This window comes from Dipodomys spectabilis, unplaced genomic scaffold (genome assembly GCF_019054845.1).
Source record: "Dipodomys spectabilis isolate Male_0828 unplaced genomic scaffold, ASM1905484v1 ptg000069l, whole genome shotgun sequence".
Taxonomy (NCBI): Eukaryota; Metazoa; Chordata; class Mammalia; order Rodentia; family Heteromyidae; genus Dipodomys; species Dipodomys spectabilis.
This window is the reverse complement of record NW_024870746.1, coordinates 3,555,303-3,577,543: the sequence shown is the minus strand read 5'-3', so window position 1 is coordinate 3,577,543 and position 22,241 is coordinate 3,555,303. Positions and strand designations below refer to the sequence as shown.

Below are 22,241 nucleotides of genomic sequence, written 5' to 3'. Positions count from 1 at the left end.
GGAAGTGAAACCTGGAGTGGAGAAGGCAGGCTGTGCAAGAAGGACACATTTCCCTCTCTGATCTGCAAGTTCTATGAAGAGAGTTTTCAGGTGGGAGAGACAGGAAGTCTGTACGGAGTCCTGAGCAGCAGCATTGCAGAATCAGACATCAAGCAGAGCCCTGAGCTCCTGAGGTCCTCTCTGGGAGATGCTGCTCCTGCCACTTGTGTTGCTAGCTGTGCTCTTCCCAGCTGGGGACAATCAGGATGGTAAGAGCAACTGGGGTAGCAGCCTGCCCTGTGGCGGAGGGTCTGGATAAAGACAGGCTGCACTTAGTCTGGTGACCTTGGTCAACTAGGCTCTGAGGCCTCCTGTCTCCAGAGTCTTGACCATTCTGGAAGTTGGGGCTGAAGGCTGAGGCCCAAGGCTCTTAAAGAGCCAGTGCTCATTGGTTGCACAGATTCTGAGTTTGTGTTTTCACATCTTCTCAGTGTCCATGCTTTCATCCCTCCTCCATCCCATTCCTAAGTTTCCTTTCATGCTTCTCTCCTTTATCCACAGCCTTTCAGGAGCCAATCCGTCTGCACTGCATTCAGATCTCATCATTTGCCAACAACACTTGGGCACAAACTCAAGTTTCATGCTGGCTGAATGATTTGCAGATTCTTGGCTGGGACCGTGAGTCAGCCATTCCCATATTTCTGAAGTCTTGGTCCAAGGGGAATTTCACTGATGCTGGAGTGACAGAGCTGTTGGAGCTATTCCGCGTGTACTACTTCGGATTCATTGATGAAGTGCAAAAACATGCCAGTGATTTCCAGTTGCAATGTGAGCACTCTTGCCTCTCCTCCTTCTCTCCCCTGCCCTGAATCCCCCTCTCCACCTGTATTTGCCTGCACACCTTTCTCTAGCACAATCTCTACATCTCTTTGAAGTATTGAGATCTGGCTGCTTTTTCTTTGGTCTCTAATTGGTTCTCTCTAAGTATCTTACATCTCTCAGGATGCTGAAATTTTGACTCCAACTCCCTGATCCTCAACCTACCTGTTCTATCTCCTTTCCAGCATCACACATCCTACTCTGGCCCATCCATCCCATACTTTCCCCTTCTTAATTCTCCTCTATCTGAGAGCCTCTTAGTGTTCTAATAGTTTCAGCTCATCATTTTATACTCCTGAATTATATGCTCATCAAATCTGAAATCCTGAACCCTTTCCACAGTCTTTATTTCTAGTTTGCTGTTTAGTAACTGAAATTTTATCTGTTTTCCTCCTTCTTCGATCCCTTTGAGATCCAGGGCACAGCAGGCTGTGAGCTGCATTCTGGGGGAGCCATCCTAAGCTTCCTGAGAGGAGCGTTAGGAAGTCTGGATTTCCTGTATATCAAGAATAACTCCTGTGTACCTGCACCGGAAGGTGGCAGAAGAGCTCAGAAGTTCTGCATATTAATCTACCAGTACAAAGGTTTCTCGCAAATTGTGGACACTCTCCTCTGTAAAACCTGCCCCGGATATCTCTTGAGCCTTCTTGAAGCGGGAAAGGAGGATCTGGAGAAGCAAGGTTTGTCCTGCTCTGTTTCCCTTTTGACCACCTTCCTTAAACTTAAAGAGCATCATAAAATTAATTTATTCCAAGTAAAAATACAAAGTAATATTATGACATTGACCAGATATGAAAGGCCCTCCCAGAAACAACTCTATTGATGATGAAGAGAACTCTCCTTTAAAGAAAATATGAAATAAAATGAAAAATATGTAAGTATGTGTAATTTTTCTTTAAGCAAAAAAACTTTTTTACACTCTTTTTTATGAATACGCTTTTTTATTGTGAAAATACTGTACAGAAGGGTTACAATTACATGGGCAAGATAACAAGTACATTTCTTATCAAGCATTCTTAACTTCCTCCTTTGTTTCCCCTCACCATCCCTCTGTCCCTTCCCTCCCTTCACCTCCCCCACCTCCAAAGTTGTAAAGTTGGTTTTTTGACATAACTTCTTGTACATCTCATTATTGCAATGGGTCCATGTGTATCCCTATTTAAACAATTTGTTTTTTCCCTTCCACTCCACAAATTATACCAACATGGAATACAGTTAAAACAGGTGTTATACTATGGAGGAGGGACATACAAAGCAACAAAGAAATCATCTTATAAATATGTTAGAAACAATAGCAAGAAAGAAAAATCATTTGGGTCCTAATCTTGGGGTTCACTTCACCTAACATCAGCTTATCTGAACTTTTCTGCTTGTCTCAGACATATACTAGTTATTGCAAATAAGGGATACCATGGGACCTATGTTTCTTTGGGCCTGGCTTACTTCACTTAATATAATTTTTTCCAAGTCTTTCCATTTCTTAACAAATGGGGCAATGTCATTCTTTCTGATGGAGGCTTAGAATTCCATTGTGTATATATACCACATTTTCTTGATCATTCATCTACGAAGGATGGTTCCATATCTTAGCTATGGTAAATAATGTTGCAGTAAACATAGTTGTTCTGGTAGCTTTAGTATGGTCATGTTTGTGATCATTCGGGTAAATGCCCAAAAGTGGGATTTCTGGGTCATAGGGGAGCTCTATGTGGAGTCTTCTGAGGAACCTCTATACTACTTTCCAAAGTGGTTGAACAAGTTTACACTCCCACCAACAATGAAGTAAGATTCCCTTCTGTCCACATTCCCCCCAGCATCTGTTGTTATTAGAGTTCTTGATTATAGCCATTCTAACTGGGGTGAGGTGGTATCTCAGTGTTGTTTTGATTTGCATTTCTTTTATAGCTAGGGGATTGATTATTTCTTCATGTGTCTATTGGCCATCCTTCTTTCCTCTTCAGAGTAGTTTCTCTTTAAGTCATTAGCCCACTTATTTATTGGACAGTTCTTTTTTGAAGATTTGTTGTTGAGGGATTTAATTTTTTGAGTTCCAGGTATATTTTAAATATGAGACCTTTGTTCATTATATGGCTAGTGAAGATCTTCTTAATCAGTCGGCTTTCTATTGGTCTTGCTAGCTATGTCCTTTGCCATGCAAAAGCTCTGCAACTTCATCCAATCCCATTTGTCCAACCTTTCTTTGATTTGTTGTTTCTGGGTCCCTTTTAAGAAATTTTCAGCCTCTACCAAGGAGACCTAGGGTTTCTCCTATTCTGTTCAGTAATGATTTGAGGGTGTCTGCTTTGACTCTGAGGTCTTTGATACATTTGGAATTAATTCTGTTGCAGGATATAAGGATCTGGCTTTAGTTTTCTACAGGTGAGTAACTAATTTTTCCAGCACCATTTATTCAAGAGGTTGTCTTTCTTTCATTCTATTTTTTTAGCTCCTTTATTGAAGATTAGATGGCTATATTTCTGTGGGTTCATTTCTGGGTTTTCATTTCTATTCCATTGGTCCTGAGGTCTGTTCTTGTGCCAGTACCAAGCTGTTTTGATTACTATGGCTTTGTAGTAGTGTTTGATATGTGGTATTGACATTCTTGCAGCACTGTTTTTTCTGTTAAGGATCTTTTCGGGGTCTCTCATTGTTCCATATGAATTTTTGGATTGTCTCTTCTATTTTCTTGAAGAATGAGGTTGGAGTATTAATAGGTATCACATTGAATTTGTAGATAGCTTTGGGAAGCATTGGCATTTTCATGATGTTGAATACCAGCATGAAGGAAAGGTACATTTTTGACAGTAGAAAAATGATTTCAGTGAATTACAATGTTTAAAGTTTGCAATGAAAATAAATCCTCAATAAAGATGTATGCCATTTTTCTTTATCTCCTATTTTTATATAAACAGTTGCATGCAATAACAAATTGGAGAGGTTAGAAGAAAGACTGGGAGTCCATCAGTCATTGATTTTGTTATCAAGGAAGTGGGGGGTCCATGTCCAAACATGTGGACTTTGAAGTCCATATGCTCCAGGTTAGAGTTATTTTCTTGTATTGTCTCTGCCTCTTCCTGCTCCAGTGAAGCCTGAAGCCTGGCTGTCCAGTGGCCCCAGTCCTGGGCCTGGCCATCTGCGGCTGGTGTGTCATGTCTCTGGCTTCTACCCAAAGCCTGTGTGGGTGATGTGGATGCGAGGTGATCAGGAGCAGCTGGACACCCAGAGAGATGACTTCCTGCCCTATGCTGATGGGACGTGGTATCTGCGAGCAACCCTGGATGTGAAAGCTGAGGAGGCAAAGGGCCTGAGCTGCCATGTGAAGCACAGCAGTCTAGGGGGACAGGCCATCGTCCTCTACTGGGGTGAGAGAGAGCTGGAGTTCTGGCTGGGAGTGGGAGCAGGTGGCTCTAAAGCAAAGAGGGAGAGGGTGTGTGAGGGACAGGGAATGGTGAGGAGGAAGGGCTAGAAGACATTTGGTAGGCGAAAGGGGACAGGAGTCAGGCAGAATGGGCAGGTAGAAGGAAGAAGATGATCCAAGGACATTTAGAAAGATACTGAGCTGGGCATGAGAGCATTTTCTTGTAATCTCAGCACTAGTGAGTTTGAGACACAGCATGACAATTTAATGGCCAAATTACATTATATAGGGAGACACTGTCTCAAAAGTGGTGATGGTAATATGTGTGATTGCATGTGTTCACACTCAATAAATTGTCCACCCTTAAATAGATGCAGTTCTTAGCTGGGTGATAGTGGCTCATGTGTGTAATCTTAGCTCCTTGGGAGGCTGATCTCTGAGGATCGAGGTTTGAAGACATCCCAGGCAGACAATTCCCTGGGGTTCTCATGTCTAGTTAACCAGACAAAAGTCAAAAGTGGAGATGTAGCGGGAGTGGTAGAGCACCAATGTGGAGCTAGAAATTCTAAGGGAGATTGTTAGAGTCTGAGTTCAAAGTCCAGTATTGACAGTATCCTATCTATCAACTTTATCTCAGTAAAGTTGTTAACCTCAGACTCCCCCCAAAATTGGGATGATAGGAGGATGGTTAGCTAGGCAAAGGAAGGCCAGGTAATGTAGCAAGTGTCATTAGAAGTGACAATTGATTACTCTTCCAATCCACAGGATACTCTGTCTCTGTTGGTTTAATCATTGCTGCAGTAATAGTGCCTTGCTTGATCCTTTTGCTGTGCCTTGCACTGTGGTTTTGGAAGGGCTGGTGAGTTTTTTTTTAACCCTTCTTTTCTGTCTGTTCCATACTTTTTGATCTTTCATGTACTAATAGCCCATTAGTTGTCCTCTTTCTACCAAGAGTTTCCTCTTAACCTTGATCCCTGGGGAGAGGTAATTTAAAGAATTTTGGCAAAATACATCTAACATAGAACTTTTGCCATCATTAGTGCTTCTAACAATATTACGTACATTGATGCTGTTTTATTTGTTCTTCTTGCAATGTGAAACTGTCCTCACATTTGAAGCCATGTTTCCTTCCCCCCTTCCCCAGGCCCTGGGATAGTGACTCTTGTACTTTTGCTTTCTATGGATGTGATTGGAATTACACGGTATTCATCCTGTGACTGGCCTCTTACTCTTAGCCATCAGTTGTCAGAATATATCTCTATGGCAGCTACGTCAGAATTACCTTTCTTCTTCAGGCTGAGTCCTTTCCACTGCATGTCTAAATACCATAGGAGCACTTGAACTGCTTCTTCCATTGGGTTCTGTGAAGAATGCTGTTATATGACTGTGTTCATCTCTCATATATGTATATATATATATACATATTTAAAACTTATGTTCTTTACAGGTCATACGATGATATTCCATGAGCTCCCAATCTTTCTTCTCTCTCCTTTGGAATAAGTACCAAGACGCTGAGAAACCTGTGAACTCAAGAGATAGTTTTATTATGTAAATAATTGTTGTTTTGGCAGAAAAACATGTGCTTCATATCATTTCTTCTGTTAATGTGTGTTACAATGACTGATTGCTCATATGGCAAAACAAAACTATGGTTTCATCTTTCCTGCATGTTGAGAATGTTTGCATTTGGATTTAGTTGGGAATATTTGGTTCCAGTCTTTCATCCACCTGTATTTGTTTCTAGCCTTATCCTTGTTAGGTATTGGTATGAATGAGTTTTTTACCTCATAAGATCAGTTGAGATATGTTTCCTGTCTTCTTATTCTCCGGAGTATGGGGCAGCATGGCTGTGTTTGTGAAGAATTGGATGAGTTCACTTGTTAGGCATTTTATGTTGGGAAATATTTTGTCAGGAAAGTTAAATTTTATGGTTAGATTTTTTCTTATTAAATTTCTGGGCTTTATTTCTTGTTTAATATCATCATTACATATTACACAAAATTAAAAGTCCAATGAACTTGGTATTTATAAATTATTAAATAAAAATACAGGAATATAAATTAATCTTTATAGAGCTTTTCTTTTCTTCTAAACTAACAAAATCTTCTGCTATTTTATGATTTAAAAGAGTAAAATAGTGTATGTATGCTCTAGAAAGAGTGGGGAGTGGGATTAGTAATTGCAAGGCTGAGTTATTCCTTCCTTGGCCTAAGCAAAGTTGCTATTTGTCCCTTTGGGCTCAGGAGAGCAAGAAACATCCTATCTATTTAATCTTTAAAAATGGTCATTATATTTATTTCCCTCATTTAATTAAAATGAAATGGATTTTAAAATTGGGAACCTGGGGCTGAGAAAGTGGCTCAGTGGTTGTGTGCTTGCCTTGCATGCCTGAGGCCCTTGGTTCGATTCCTCAGCACCAAATAAGCAAAACAAATAAAGCTGGAAGTGGCGCTGTGGCTCAAGTGGTAGAGTGCTAGCCTTGAGCTGAAGAGCTGAGGGACAGCGTCCAGGCCCAGAGTTCAGGCCCCACGACTGGACCCAAAAAACAAAACAAAACTGGGAGCCATACTCAGACTTCTTGGCCAAGAAACTCTAGCTTCTAAAGAGAGTCTCTAGTGTTCCCTGGAAGAAGAGTCTCTGGGGTTTCCATTGCCCCTCACATTAAGGGTAGAATAGATCAACACTGTCCACTGTGGTCCCACCTAAGCTATGCTTCTAGGAATACAGACCAAGCCCGTTCCCCTTCCAGAAAATAGCCTCTTCTTCCACTCAGGTGTGAAGTCCTCAAAACAGGAATTTCAGTCCCCTCAGCCTGGTTCCTGTTTCTCCTCACTTCTGAAGGCCCCAGGAATACTAACTGGATTGTTGTCCTGTGGTGAATGGTTGATGAAGCATCTGCTCTGGACCTGGGGGAGCTGATGACTTATTCAGTGGTTTTCCAATGTCTTTCAGCAGCAAACCCCCTCATGCAAATGAAATGTTACCCTGAATCCCAATATGAAACACAGCTACAAGGGGACCTGTTCTGTTTAAGGGCGAGTTGCCCAGTCTGCTCACCTCTCCCAACTCACACCCCTTTACCTCCCCAAGGACTCCAGAGGCTCAACCCCTAAAATACTTTGATGCTTTGCCAAGCAGTGTGTAAGCCACTGGCCTAGTTTGTCCTGATCAAGTCAGAGGTTCCCCCGTACCCCAACTGCTTGCCATAGATAAGCTCTGAGTTTATGGTTCAGCATACTCAATAATGACCAAGTGGGTCATGTAGTTTAACCACCTCCCCCAAGAATACCATTAAAAACTGCAGGCCTCTCTCAAAAGCAAAATTGTGAAGTAAACACCTGAGGCCAATTTCATCCCATATTCAGGCAAGCATGACTAGGATGCCACATTCTAGGAGCAAGGGAAAAATCCCCAAGCAGTCAACTGTGGTCTGGCTAAGCTGATGAGTGCTCAGGACCATGGGCAGGGTTCTAGAGCACTGTGAAGGAAATCAGCGTTGGAGAGCAGCAATTTGAGCACCTTGGAAAGTGCAGCAGTAAGGTCTGACTCAGGTCCTGCGTTTGGAATGAATTTTTCCCTCTAAAGAGAAAGCTATAGTCTGGATTTGTTCTATAGGACTGTTGAGGCCTAAAGTTAGTGTCCTCAGACTCTGAATTAGAGACTCATAATGTAAATGCAAATGAAGTGGCTTCAAAGGAAATATAAAAAATGCTTGTAGGTATGATGACTGATAAAGCAGCACCAAAGCCCACCCCAAAGCATATGCCAGTAATGGAATACCTGTGACCATCACACCATGGGGCTCAGAGCTGGAATGTTCCTCCCAGGGCATCAAAAAATCTCACTGAGAAGCAAGGACCCAGATTGTATCCTAGGTGAGCATTTATGCCCATATCCAAGAAAGGAAAATTAGAACTCCAATTTAGAGTTTTGAGTTTAACACCCTCAAAGGGAAAAACCAGAGCCCCAATTTAGAGATTCAGTATAGGTGCAGAGGTCCCCCACATAGGCAACATTTTAGGAACCATTGTGCCCCAGTGGGAGGGAAGGGTAGCAGGCAGGTTCAGCTACCAAAGCCTCCACCCACCCAGGCTCCACAGCCCTGCCCTCAATCAGCACAGGAGGCAACAGCAAGTTCAAGATGCACAGAGGGGATGAGGAAGGAACAAGGCCAGTTTCAGAGCAGCTGCTTTCTCCAAAGCCCTGCCAGTGACTTTCTGCAGAGAGGAAGGGCAAAGACCTATCCCTTCTTGTTCTTGACATTGCAAGAGGGAATGTTTTCTCCGTGAAGAATCTTTCCATCAGGAGATTAGGCAAACAGTCCGGCATGCACAGGAGCACACGTGCACATGCACACACATCCAAGCAGCCCTCAGCCATGGCCACCTCTCCCAGTCACCTCATTACCAAGGTTCATTCCAAAGGGATGAACCTTCTGGGGTCCCAAATCCCAGCCAATGGGGCACTATTCCTCATGCAAGTCCAACTTCCTGGGAGTTGTAAAGCCAGCCTCAAGTGGTTTCCTATGCTAATCCTATAGAGAATCCTATAGATCATTCCCCCTTCTTCCCTCCCAATTCCTGGAATGGTTGCTTCTCCTAGACTCTCACCTTCTTAAAACATTCCCCAATATCTCCTGCTCACTCTTCCAGACACCTGCCTGGCTCCCTCATATATGACCTTCCTTCCCCTGCCCTTCCCTGCTCCATGACCATTCATTCCTCCCCTTTCTCCCCTCCCCCACCCCTCACCTTGTTCCAAAGGATTCTTTGTGTTGTCTTTGCTCTCCTGCCCCCCTCCTTCCTCAGCCACACTTAGCCACACCTGGCCCCAGACTTTCTCTGACTTGCTACCAAAAGTGCCCCTAAGGTTAGTTACCAGGGTCAACAGCGGCATAGCCCCAGTCAGCAAGGTCCTCACTGATGCCCAGTGCTCCTCCCACAGACACCAGGGCCCCATCCTGTATAGAGCTGTGAACTCTGCCCAGCCCGCCCTGCTGTGGATCCAGTTGGGCAGGCATGTGTCCAGGTATGCCATCATCCACTCCTGCTCCAATTGGGCTCCCTTGGAAAAGTTCATCAGAGATCTGGGTGAAGTTGCTGGGCTGAGTCTGCAGTCCCATGCAACTGAGCTGCCAGAACAGAGAAGGAGTGTGGGAAGTGGGTCTCTGATTCATCTCCAGCTTCCTCTATGGCTTGATGCAGCAGGTCAGCTTCTGGACCCTCCTCAGGCCCAGCTCCACAGACATAACCCTCTGCCTCACTTTATAGTCTACGAAGTCAGCCACCAGAGCCCGCGTGTATGGGGCTGAGGCTGGGGTCACCATCCAGGCAACCAGCCTGGATTGCAGCCCTGAGGACCCAGCTCTGGTGGCAAGGAACTTCCAGCTGGGGCTTTTCATCTTCCTGGCCCGCGTGGAGCTCTGGGAAGGGGAAGAAGAGATCAGAACTTGCTGGAGAAGGCCTGGCTTGAGAGCTGGCCTGGGAAGGGCTGGGATCTCCTGGGACTGACCAGCTGTGGTAGAGTCCATGTCAAACCAGCTGTGGCAGTGCCCAGGTTCTACCAACTGTGGCTGAGTCCATGTGCTTTGAGCCCCTACAGAAACTTTCTACCTACAATACCCTAGGTTTTCAGTACTTTTCCTCCTGACTCTTTCTTTGTACTCCTTTAAACCACACTTCTACATTTTCAGATCTAGTTAGGTGGCTGTCCCAAGTGCCAGTATGATTTTTTCTGGTACTCACTTTTCCATTATTATAAAGAAATAGGTCAGAAAATCAACTTAGAAAGAGCACATGTTTATGTAGCTCATGTTCCTGGAATTTCTAGTGTAAAGTTGGGCAGTTCTATTGTTTTGGGCCTTTAGCAAGAGTGCAGATGAGAAGGATAAGAGTGAGTCTCAGAGTAAACCATTGACAGCCTGAGTGAGGATGCAGAGAGGAGGGAGAGACAGAGAGAGAGGGACAGAGAGAGGGAGGGAGGGAGGGAGGGAAATCTGTAACACATCCAATTTGTAGTGGAGGGAGGGAGGAAAGGAGAGAGAGAAATCTGTAACACATCCAATTTGTAGCAGTGAGTTCGGTCATTCATTTGGGGGCTGAAAGGAAGAAGGCTATATGCATCACACACTTGAGGCAAATAATCAGCAGCTCTAGCAGAAGCAAATATTTAATCTCTTTTTTTCTAGATCTCATATAGGTTTGGATTTAGGAGAAGGGAAAAGGAGGCTTCTTATAGAATTTCTATAGAATTAGCCATTATACCTGAATGTTAGATGTACAATGCATAATCAGTCACAGCTGTAGAGCCTTAGAGAAGTTGTCTTCCTCATTTGTAGGTTTCATGCAAACTGGGAAGCCTTCCTCCATCTCCCACCTCTGCCATTCTGGAAGCTGGTGCCACAGGGCAGGCTTAAATGGTTAAACACATAGGTGGCTCCTCCCTCCAGCATTCCACATTCTCTTGTTCAGATCTCAACCTTATAGCTCTCACCCAATTACAAGAGAGTAGGAGAATTTGTGTTTCTCCTGTCCTTGGACTCCCATGGCAAAAAATCCCCCAATGTGACAAATGTCTGGCTTTCTATCTGCTATTTATTTCTAAAACCCCAGAGTGAGAACCTGCTGGAAATGAAGGCAAAGCCTTGTGCTTTTGAGGAACTTGTATAGGGTTTATGCTGTGTCTCAGTGTAACCAAGTTGTTAGTTCATGGACACTGTCAGTTTTCTGTGGCAGTAATAGGAAAAGATGATTGAGGGGACACCCAACCTCTTTATTAATGCAGACAAATGTGATATTCAGGGGGAATATATGCACATTGGATATATATATATATATATATATATATGTATATATATATATATATATATATACATTAAAAACAAGAGTACAAAATCAAATGTATACATTTGTTTATGTAAAAAGGAAGAATTGCACCTCCACCTTCATGAATGTTAATTTAGGAAAACTATGATAACAGATGTATTGTCTGGGGTCTAAAATTGATGTTATGTTCAGATGTTGAGACATTACATTGACAGTAACAGGGTTACTAACAAACCACTAGGTAGCTCGCATAATTTACCTATATAAACTCAATATAGAAAATGCTGCCTTTTTAGGATGATGTATATTTGGTGCTGGTTGAGGTTTGAATAAGGGCCTGCTGTTTTTTTTTTTTGTTGTTGTTGCTCTTGGGTGCTTGAACTCTGGGTCTGAGCGCTGTCCCTCAGCTCTTCAGTTTAAAGCTAGCACTCTACCACTTGAGCTACAGTGCCACTTCCAGGGCCTGTTGTTTTTAAGTTTTTCATTGCTCAAGTCTGGTGCTCCACCACTTGAGCCATAGTGCCACTTCTGGTGTTCTGTTGGTTAATAGGAAATAAGCATCTCAGAGTGTCTTGGTCATGCTGGCTTTGAACTGCAGTCCAAAGGTATCGGCTTCCTTAGTAGCTAGGATTCCAAGCATAATCTATTGGTTCTTGGCTGGACAATATATTTTGATGAGGTCACAAATTTACCTTAAATATGGATAATGGTTTTCACTGCAATGCTGCCTTTGTCCTTGCTATCACCCAAGAAGTTAGCCTTTGGGTGGAAATTAATACTGCACAACTAAAATCTTAATTAAAGGCTCATCAGGAAGTCAAAATGCATTCCTGGGTACTCAAATGTTGCTTAAGAAAATGTTTAAAAAGCCCACCAGGTTTGTAGGTGGGATTCCATGCATGGAAATATTATTCACCAGAGTGCGTTACAGTCCTGAATGTCCTTCTGCAGTTGGGAATGCTGTGACAGATGAGATTATCCTGTCAATCTCCATAATCTCACATGCATGATGAGATACCTGTGGACGGATAGGTATTTTGGTGAATAAATATATGAATTAGAGTCAGTAGAAGGGCTTATTCATAGTTTTATATTCTGGTGTACTGGGAATGTCTGCAATGTGACCACTATGGCATTGGTGGGTGCCTGGAGCAGTCATAGGAGATGTGAGACCACAAATTCTCCAATTTACAAAAGAACCAGTGAATCTCAAGAAATGAGAAAGGATAAAGGGTGAGAAGGAGCAGAGATGAGTTTCAGGACACCTGGAATGGGGAGGGAAGGCTGGGTTGATCAGAATAAGAGACATGTAGAAGTCAGGATGGCCGAGCGGTCTAAGGCACTGCGTTCAGAATAAGAGACACGATTGAGTGTAGAGGCACAGTTATGTATAGAAACTGGGCAACCATTCAACTTCTCCTTTGTAATTTTACAGCTAGATGAAGTGACCTCTGCATGAAGTGACCTTTGCATGTCACACACCCCTTGGAAGAGGAACAGCTGAGGAAGAGAGTTACATGGGGGCAGAACTTGTGAAAAGGAGGGTGGCTGGAAATGAGAGAGGAGGGAATGACTTGAGTTCAGAAGGGAGGGGAAATGAAGGATGGAGTAGGAAGGTGAGGCTGAGAAAATAGAAATGTTTTCTTTTTTTTTTTCTTTATTTTATTTTATTTTATTTGTGAACATACTGTACAGAGGGGTTACAATTACATGGGCAGGATAATGCATACATTTCTTATCAAGCATTGCAGCCTCCTACTTTGTTTACCCTTCACCTCCCTTCTCAGCCTCCCCCCTCCCTCCCTACCCAATCCTCCCCCCCCACCCCACCGACATTGTAAAGCTCGTTTTTGACATGACAATTTGTACTTCTCATTGTTGCAAGAAGTCCACCTGAATCCTTAAACGACTTGTTTTTCCCCATCTCCTCCACAAGTTATACTGACATCAAATATATTGAAATCATGGGTTATACTGTGGGGAAGGGACATACAAAGCAACAAAGAAATAATCTTATAAATGTGTTAGAAATACATGCATGAACGAAAAAAAACCTTAAAATACCTATCTAAGGGTTCATTTCCCTAACATCACATTATCTGACTTTTTCCGCTTGACTCGTACATATACTAGATATTGCAAATAAGGGAAACCATGGAACCTGTGTTTCTTTGTGCCTGGCTTACTTCACTTAATATAATTTTTTCCAAGTTTTTCCACTTCCTAACAAATAGAGAAATGTCAATCTTTCTGATGGAGGCATAGAATTCCATTGTGTATATATACCACATTTTCTTGCTCCATTCATCTACTGAAGAGCATCTGGGTTGGTTCCATATCTTAGCTATGGTAAAAAATGCTGTAATAAACAAAGTTGTGCTGGTAGCTTTAGTGTGGTCTTGTTTGTAAACATTTGGGTAAATGCCCAAAAGTGGGATTGCTGGGTCATAGGGGAGCTCTATGGGAGGTCTTTTGAGGAACCTCCATACTGCTTTCCAAAGTGGTTGAACAAGTTTACATTCCCACCAACAATGAAGTAAGGTTCCCTTCTGTCCACATCCCCTCCAGCATCTGTTGTTGTTAGAGTTCTTGATTTTTGCCATTCTAACTGGAGTGAGGTGGTATCTCAATGTTCTAGATCCTTATATATCACCCTGCACCAGAATCAACTCCAAATGTATCAAAGACCTCGAAGTCAAAGCAGACACTCTGAAAACATTACAGGATGGAATAGGAGAAACCCTAGGTCTCCTTGGTTCAGGCCGAAATTTTCTGAATAGGGACCCGGAAACACAACAAATCAAAGAAAGATTGGAAAAACGGGATTGCATAAAGTTGCAGAGCTTCTGCATGGCAAAGGACATAGCTAGCAAGATCAATAGAAATCCCACGGATTGGGAGATCTTTACTAGCCATACAACGGACAAGGGTCTCATATCTAAAATATACTTGGAACTCAAAAAATTAAATCCCCCAACAACAAATCCTCAAAGAAACAACTGCCCAATAAATAAGTGGGCTAAAGACTTAAAGAGAAACTTCTCTGAAGAGGAAAGAAGGATGGCCAATAGACACATGAAGAAATGCTCAACATCCCTAGCCATAAAATATAAAGGTTTTCTTATATTCAGTTGCTGTTGTAAACCATTGTTTGTTGGTGGGAGAAGGAAGACAGAAGAGAGTTGAGGCAGGGTAGCTTAGTTGCTAGCAGACATCAAAGATCAGCTTTGTTTAGAGAAGGAAACACACATCTGCTTATGCTATGCTGCTTTTAACTGCCACTGCTGGCTGCTCTCCTACCAGGAGGGAGGGTAGGGACATCTCTGTGGGCTGCTTAGTAGGGTAGATGGGAGTGGATTTGAGTGGGCTTTCCATGACGCTTTACAGTTAGTCCCAAGATGCTTATAATCTGCATCTTTTTGTCCAAGTCCAGTTGATTGTTTTTGAGCATGGTGCTAGAGAACCAAGGGCTTGGGGAGGGAAATTATTATTGATGAACTGGTTGTTATCCTTCTCTCTCTAGTAACTGGTTTGTTTTCTATCTTCTCTCTGTTTTGCTTACATTTTCACTTATGCTACTGGACATTCATCCATCCATAGTGATCCATGAACATACCACATTTCGTCTTATCCAGGTCTCTTACTATGCCAATGAATCCTGAGCACAAACTCTGGGGTCTGCTTGGCTGGATGAATTACAGACTCATCGTTGGGACAGTGAAACTGGAACAGCAATTTTCTTGCACACATGGTCCAAGGGAAACTTCAGTAATGAGGAGTTGACAGATCTGGCGCTGCTTTTCCGTGTGTATATGATTGGGTTAAGTCAAGAGATTCATACCTACTCCACATACTTGGGGCTTAGGTGTAAGTTTAACAAATTGGGGGAATTCTTCAGAGGGTTCTTGTAATTGAAACCCTTCTCTATTCCTTTGACGAAATTTCTCATCATCTCATCTCACAACAAAAGTCTACATGCCTCCATCTCTCGAGTTATATCTTGAACATTAATCAAAATTACCTAGATTTTTGCCACTTCAGCAGTCTTTTCTATTGTGCTTTGTTGTGTTTTCTTGTGATCTTCATCTGTGGCTTAAATTTGGAGGTAGAGAATTGTCTTATCCTGTGCTTGACTCTCTTAAAACATAATCCTTTCTGCTATTTCTTCAATTTCTTTGACATTTGGAGTCATTATCTAGCTCTTGTGATGCTGACTCTATGCATCATGAGATTTGGGCTCCCATCTCTCTGAAGTTCCTAGTCTGTATTATGTCAGTCTCACCTCTTATTTTCCCTGAACTTTTCAATCTCCTTTTAATTCAAATTACTTGTTCTCCCTTGTTTCTGACTGTATGTATCTTTGGCTCATTCTCCTACCTATGTAAGACTCTTCTTTCCATTCTCCATTTCCAGAGAAGGTCCTTAAATTCTAATATTGCTTTCATATTTGTTATTTGAACTCTTTATCTCATTCTTTTCTTTCTGAAGATCCTGTTGAATTACAAGTGAGACTTGGCTGTGAGCTGTCCTCTAGAGAGAGCTCCAAAGGCTTCTTACAGGCAGCTTTAGATGGATCAGATTTTCTGAGTTTCCAAAACAGAACTTGGGTGCCATCTCTGGAGGGTGGGAAACAGGCCCAGAAGGCATGTGATCTCCTCAATCAGTATGAAGGCATCAAGGACACCGTGGAGAGCCTCCTGAGCAAAACCTGTCCCCAGTTTTTCTTGGGTATCCTGGATGCAGGAAAGATGTATCTTCAGAGACAAGACCAGTTCAGCCCTTCCGTCTAAGGTGTTTTCTTCATGACTTCCCCTTCTCACCTTCCTGTTTGAACTCAGGACATGGTGGAGGACAAGAGGGAGTGAGGTTGCAGGGTGAGAATTCCCTAAGGGAGACAAAAGACATTAGGCAGATATCTATGCACTGAAGCCATGTGTTAGATGCACATCTGTCCTCATGTGACTCCCTCTTGTATTCTCTATAGTGAGGCCAGAGGCCTGGCTGTCAAGCTCCTCTATCCTTGGGTCTGGCAGACTAATGTTGGTTTGTGTTTGTTGAAAAATTAAACCTAACACTCAACAAAGTATGTTGGTAGATTTTTTTCCCCCTAGTATTCCTTCCTAACACTGTGACATTTGAAACATTCATGCCTCTCTTTGAACGCTAACATAGCTGAGAAATTCTAGCATCCTAAAACTCTCTCTCCTTTTGGATGTATCTGTAAGGAAATAGCACAGGTAACCTCCTTTACACATTAATTTGTCAAATTGTATTAAACTTAAAGTAGATGCATCCTGAAATTTCCCATCAACAGTATGATTGATTTTGAAATTTTTATTATGTGTATTTGTATCATATAATGTGTTGTTAGAATGCACATATACACTGTGACATGACCAGAGCAAATGATTAGATCAGAGCCCTGACATATCCATTACCTTTAATTTAGAATCCTGACAATAAAATTTGAAATCAGGAGGCTGGGAAGGTGTCTCAGTGGTGGAGTGCTTGCCTTGCATGCATGAGGCCCTGGGTTCAATTCCTCAGCACCACACAAGCAGAAAAAACCGGTAGTGGTGCTGTGGCTCAAGTGGTAGAACGCTAGCCTTGAGCTGAAGAGCTGAGGGACAGAGCCCAGGCTCAAAGTTCAGGCCCCACGACCCAACCACCCCCCCTAAAAAAATGATAAGGGTGTATGAGGCTTTCAGTTTAATTTTTCTTTCTGAGCATTATTATGGTTATTCTGGGTCTTCTGTGATTACTTCTGAATTTTAGATTTTTTCTACTCTTACTTAAAAGGGCCAGTTAGATTTTTATGAGGATATCAAATTAATCTGGAATATGTAAATTGTTTTTGTTCTAGGTAGAATATATGTGTTAACACTATCAAAATTTCCAGCCAATGATCATTGGATTTTTTCCTATTTATTTTAACTTTCCAGATAAATGCATTGCAGTTTTCTATGTACTAGTTTTGAATATCCCTGGGTGTTTATTCCTAATTATTTTATTCTTTTTTATTTTTATTTTTTTGACCGGTCATGAGGCCTGAACCCTAGGCCTGGGCCCTGTCCCTCAGCTCTTCAGCTCAATGTTAGCGCTCTAAAACTCTCTCTCCTTTTGGATGTATCTGTAAGGAAATAGCACAGGTAACCTCCTTTACACATTAATTTGTCAAATTGTATTAAACTTAAAGTAGATGCATCCTGAAATTTCCCATCAACAGTATGATTGATTTAAATCACAGTGGCACTTCCGGCTTTTTCTGTTTATGTGGTGCTGAGGAATCGAACCCAGGGCCTCATGCATGCAAGGCAAGCGCTCTACCACTGAGCCACCTTCCCAGCTCTACTTTATTCTTTTCTATGCTCTTATAAGTAGGATTATGTCTTAATTTCCTTTTTGTAAATTTCCTTTTTGGTCAGTACTGGGCCTAGTGACTAGAGGCCTAGTCACTTTCCCTGAGCTCTTTTGCTCAAGGCTAGCGGTCTGCCATTTTGAGCCACAAGTCCACTTCCAGTTTTCTGGTGTCTAATTGTAGGTAAAGATCTCACAGTCTCCTCCTGCTCTGGCTGGCTTCAAACCATGAGCCTCAGACCTCAGCCTTCTGATTACAAGCATCAGTAACTGGCACTTAGTCTTAATTACCTTTTTCTTTCCTTTTCTTTTTGTGCTTGAACTCTAGGCCTGAGCTCTGTCCCTGAGCTTTTGTGCTCAAGGCTATCACTCTACCACTTGAGCCACAGGCCCATTTTCAGCTTTTCATGGTTAATTAGAGATAAGAGTCTTAGGGACCTTCCTGCCCACGTTGGCTTCCAACCATGATCCTCAGACCTCAGCCTCCTGAGTAGCTATGATTATGGGTATGAACCATCAGTGCCAGGCTTTACTTTCCCTTTTAATATGATTTGTTATTAGTCTGGACAAAGAGAACTGATTACTGTATGTTGATTTTTTTATTTTGCAATTTTTCTGAATTTGTTTTACTCATTATAGCAGGCACATGGAACTCATTCTGTTCTTTGTCTATCAGTTATACTTCACTCAAGTTGTTGAAAGATACAACTTAACTGTGCCATGAAGATTCTGAGCTAAAAATAAAGTGTATGAGTTCATGTCCAAGTTCAGGATCAGATTAGATCTTGAGTTGGGACAGAGCTGAAATAGTTGTGTGTATATAGCAGTATTCAGTAAACACCAGTTGAGTACATGAATAGACGAATGCATGTATAAATCAGCATGCAAATTAAAAATATACTTGTTATAAAATAATAAACATGCTAAATGACATGAAAACATACTTGTCATATGGTTGACTATTATTACTTGATACATTTTTTATTTTTTTATTTTTTTGGGTCTGGTCATGGGGCCTGAACTCTGGGCCTGGGCGCTGTCCCTCAGCTCTTCAGCTCAAGGCTAGCGCTCTACCACTTGAGCCACAGCCCCACTTCTGGCTTTTTTCCTTTTGCTTATGTATACAGGGCAAGTGCTCTACCACTGAGCCACCTTCCCAGCCCTTGATACATTTTTAAAAATGTGATACAATAATGTATTTCTTTCTGTTTCCTCTGGATGGATTAGTTGTTTTTTGCTGCTCCTGGGGCTTGAATACGGGCCTGGGCACTGTCCCTGAGCCTCTTTCTGCTCAAGGCTAGCTCTGCCATTTGAGCCAGAGTGCTACTTCTGGCTTTTTCTTAGTAGTTTATTAAAGATGAGTCTCCTGGACTTTCCTGACCAGACTGGCTTCAAATGGCAAACCTCAGATCTCAACCTCCTGAGTAGCTAGGATTACAGGCATGAGCCACCAGTGCCTAGCTTGCTTGGATACCTTTTAATGATCACCAACCCATTGTTAAAATTTGTCCATTCAACAGAACCTTCAGGACTTGGAGTTAATGGAAAACATTCTGCTAAGAATGTGGAAACAAAGGTTCAAGGAGGTAAATTGACCTTTCAAAAGTAAATATGAGCTATGCTGAAGTCATTTGAAGGAATTGGGGTAGGCATAAAAAGAATTAAAGTCGAGATTAGAGTGGAAGTGAGAATGCTGTAGGCATCCCAGCACTCTGCAGGGCACATTGTATTCTCTGACATACAATTTGTATGAAGATAATTGTTGGCCAGAAGACACAGGAAGTCGCTACAGAGCAGAAACGTTGCTGAATCAGAGACCAAACACAAGTCCTGAGAGTCTGATGTGATCTCAGGGAGATGTTTCACCTGCTGCTGTGTTGAGCTCTTCTCTTCCCAGGTGCGGAGAACAGCATGGTAAAAGTAACTCTGCAGCTCCCTGTTGCAAAGGCTCTGTACTTAGCCAGGTATGCCTGGCCACTAAGTCTCTGAGCCTTGGTGTCTTCAGCTGTCTTCCATCATTCTGGAAGTTGGGGCTGGAAGGAAGCCTGAGTCTCTCCAATAGGCTTGTCCTTATGGGTTGCACAGAGTCTGGGGTCTTCTTTTCTACATCTTTTCAGGATCCAGGTCTTATTGCCTTCTCATATTTCTTCCTTTCTCTTCACCATGTTTCCTTTCTTCTAGAGCCTTCCCTGGATCAAACTCTTTCCGTGTCATCCAAATTTCATCTTTTGCCAACAGCACCTGGAAGCAATTATCAAGGCTCAGGCTGTCTAGGTGAACTGCAGACTCATGGGCTAGGACAGTGACTCAGGCACTGCCATATTACTAAAGGACTGGTGCAAGGGCAAGTTCGGTGAAGAGGAGACAGCTGAGCTGGTGAGCTGAACTCTTTGCGATCGGTCTTCACTCTCACTTGAGAACTTCAAGTCAGCATCACTGTGTTCAGTTGGAATGTGAATCCAGTCCTCAGACCAGGCAGGATCCAGGAACTTTTCAGTCTTTGGTTCAGGACATTCTCCTCCCCTCCTTTCTCTTCCCCTGCCCTCTCTCCCTTCCCCTCCATTCTCCTTCCCTTCCTCCAGTTTATTCAGCATGAATAAAAGCATTGGAGAAAAAGAGATCAGCTAGCAGTTAAATTATGTGCTTCCTTTTATTTATTATTTTAGTTTACTATTTATTTAATATTCATACTTCATGTTTTCTTTATTTTTAATATCATGACTTTAAGTGATGAGTCAAGATGTTTAGTGAAGGTTTTCCTTGTGTTTCTCACTTGAATGGACCCTAGTTTGCAGTGAAACAAAGATTTGAATCACTGGTCTCACTCAGGCTAATTTCTTTGGGCCCTGATCTCACTTTTTGTACAATGCAGATTGTGTTTCCCAACATAAGATTTGATTCAGCCCTCTCAATCATGTCAAGTTCCCCAGCTGAAGTAGCAATTCCAGGTAGTGACTTTTCCAGGTTAGTCTGAGTAAAGTGTCATACCCCACTACTGTCACATTTTATTCAAACATTTTTTTAAGTATCTATTTTGAATATTCATTTTTCAGAGCACTCTATTTTTTTACATATTTGCTACTATTGTCATTTAAAATATGAGCCATGTAACACTCTAAATTTAATCTATCTTGCTCAAAGTTATATCCTTCTGCCTAATGATGGCCTGATTTAGTGTGCATTTAAATGTATATGTAAAAATACAAATCTGTTTGAATGAGAAAAAGACACTGAATTTTGACTCATTGAAGAGCTTTTATTGCCATCAGTCTGTCTCTGAAGGCCTTAGATCTCCAGCGTGCTGGTGTCACACTGGAGATTCAGGTGACATAGTTACAAAGTAATTTTATTCATTATGAAGAACGACATTATGCCATTTGCTGGGAAATGGACAGACCTGTAAAAATTATATTTAGTGAGGTCAGTCTGGCTCAGGGAGACGAAGTTATCTCTCATGTGGAAGTTCTATCTAAATTATATATATATATATATATATATATATTCAGGGTCATATGCATGTACACAAACATATTAACTAAAGTATGGTATATGCAGGGGAAGATTCCAATGGTGTAACTCATTTCAACAACAAACTTGCAATTTAACAAAATGAATCCAGGAATTTTGAGCATGTTTTGTGTGTGTGTGTGTGTGTGTGTGTGTGTGTGTGCATGCGCGAGTGTGTGCTCATGTGCATGCATGCACGCACATGCATGCTAGGAGCAGAAGAATGGGGAGTGGAAGGGTGGGCAAATGCAGTCACAGTATTCATTGTACCTGTGTGAAAGTAGATCCAGGTTACTTGAGGGGATCAGTGGGGTTGGAAGAAATGGGGGAAATAATGAAAAGCAGAACATCGATCAAGGTACATTGGTCAAGGTATGTTGAATTGAACCCCTTTGTGTGACTACTTGCAAAGAATGAAAGAAAAAGATGCAGGTGGATCACTGGCAGTGTTCCAAGTTGGTAAAATGCCAACTCTCAGTGCGCTCCTACAGGTTATCACCATTTCACATGTGGTAAGATGTAGACACACACATGGAACATGGGAAGGAGAAAGGAGATCCCAGAGATCCCATTGGAGTATTCCGTATTGTGAGTGGCAAGGCGAGATAACAATTAATTGCTTCTCTGGGTTTCTCTTCTGTTCTACTTTGGTGATCCCCAGGGACTCTCCTAGGGAAAGATGACTCTTATGCACTGTGACATTTTTTGGGAATGTCAAGGTGCCTGAATAAGATAACTGAGTACATACTAGTTCTCCTTCTGGAAAGATACTGGCTTTGCAGAATATCTTTCTAATATATTCCTCTTGGAAAATGGGGTAAGTTGACAATAAAGAAAGCTTTTTGTAAGTGGACCAGGATAGGTAGAAATAGAATTGTGGACCTCTGAGAATATTACCTGCAGATGAAAGAAGATATGCTGCACTTAGTCTTGGGCTTCTGTTCAAATGAGAAAGAAAGCTTTAGGCACTGATTCTCCAGTGTACCCACAGAAGACACCTAGAGGTTTTTGCTACTTACATTTTATCCATATTGAGTTAAAGCAGATCATTACCTTTTCTCCATTAACTACTTTGCTCCCTCTATCACTTTCTTTTATAAATGATCCCATCATTTTTATTAGTTTATCAAGATGAAACTTATTTCCAATTTTCTGATAATTTTCACTGAATAGCCAGACACTTGAGCCTCCTTTATAGTCTATCAGACTTTACATTCCCTCTTCCATAATCCTGACCCAAGAGTGAACACCATAGACAAAAACACAACATATGTTATGAATTACTTGTTATGACTGATAATATAATAATGATTGCACATTGAATGTTAGTGTGA

At 42.0% G+C, this 22,241-nt stretch overlaps 1 protein-coding gene and 2 pseudogenes across 1 annotated transcript; 2 read left to right on the top strand and 1 right to left on the bottom strand.

Moving 5' to 3' along the window:
* Positions 1–24: 24 nt before the first annotated feature.
* Positions 25–6,250, top strand: LOC122109733 (T-cell surface glycoprotein CD1b-like). The gene is made up of 6 exons (XM_042682319.1): positions 25–248; positions 541–807; positions 1,260–1,538; positions 3,942–4,220; positions 4,982–5,075; positions 5,664–6,250. The coding sequence occupies exons 1-6, from the start codon at positions 188–190 to the stop codon at positions 5,683–5,685; spliced, it is 1,002 nt and encodes a 333-aa protein (XP_042538253.1). The 5' UTR covers positions 25–187; the 3' UTR covers positions 5,686–6,250.
* On the bottom strand, positions 6,005–9,545 carry LOC122109229 (annotated as a pseudogene).
* A 5,070-nt stretch (positions 9,546–14,615) lies between these two features.
* LOC122109228 lies at positions 14,616–20,733 on the top strand (annotated as a pseudogene).
* The last annotated feature ends 1,508 nt before the right edge of the window (positions 20,734–22,241 follow it).

Excerpts from the sequence above, each read along its gene's own strand:
- LOC122109733 (XM_042682319.1), top strand. The coding sequence starts at position 188 with ATGCTGCTCCTGCCACTTGTGTTGCTAGCTGTGCTCTTCCCAGCTGGG. Across the intron at positions 249-540 it reads AGCTGGGGACAATCAGGATG|CCTTTCAGGAGCCAATCCGT; the intron begins GTAAGAGCAACT and ends CTTTATCCACAG. Across the intron at positions 1,539-3,941 it reads GGAGGATCTGGAGAAGCAAG|TGAAGCCTGAAGCCTGGCTG; the intron begins GTTTGTCCTGCT and ends TTCCTGCTCCAG.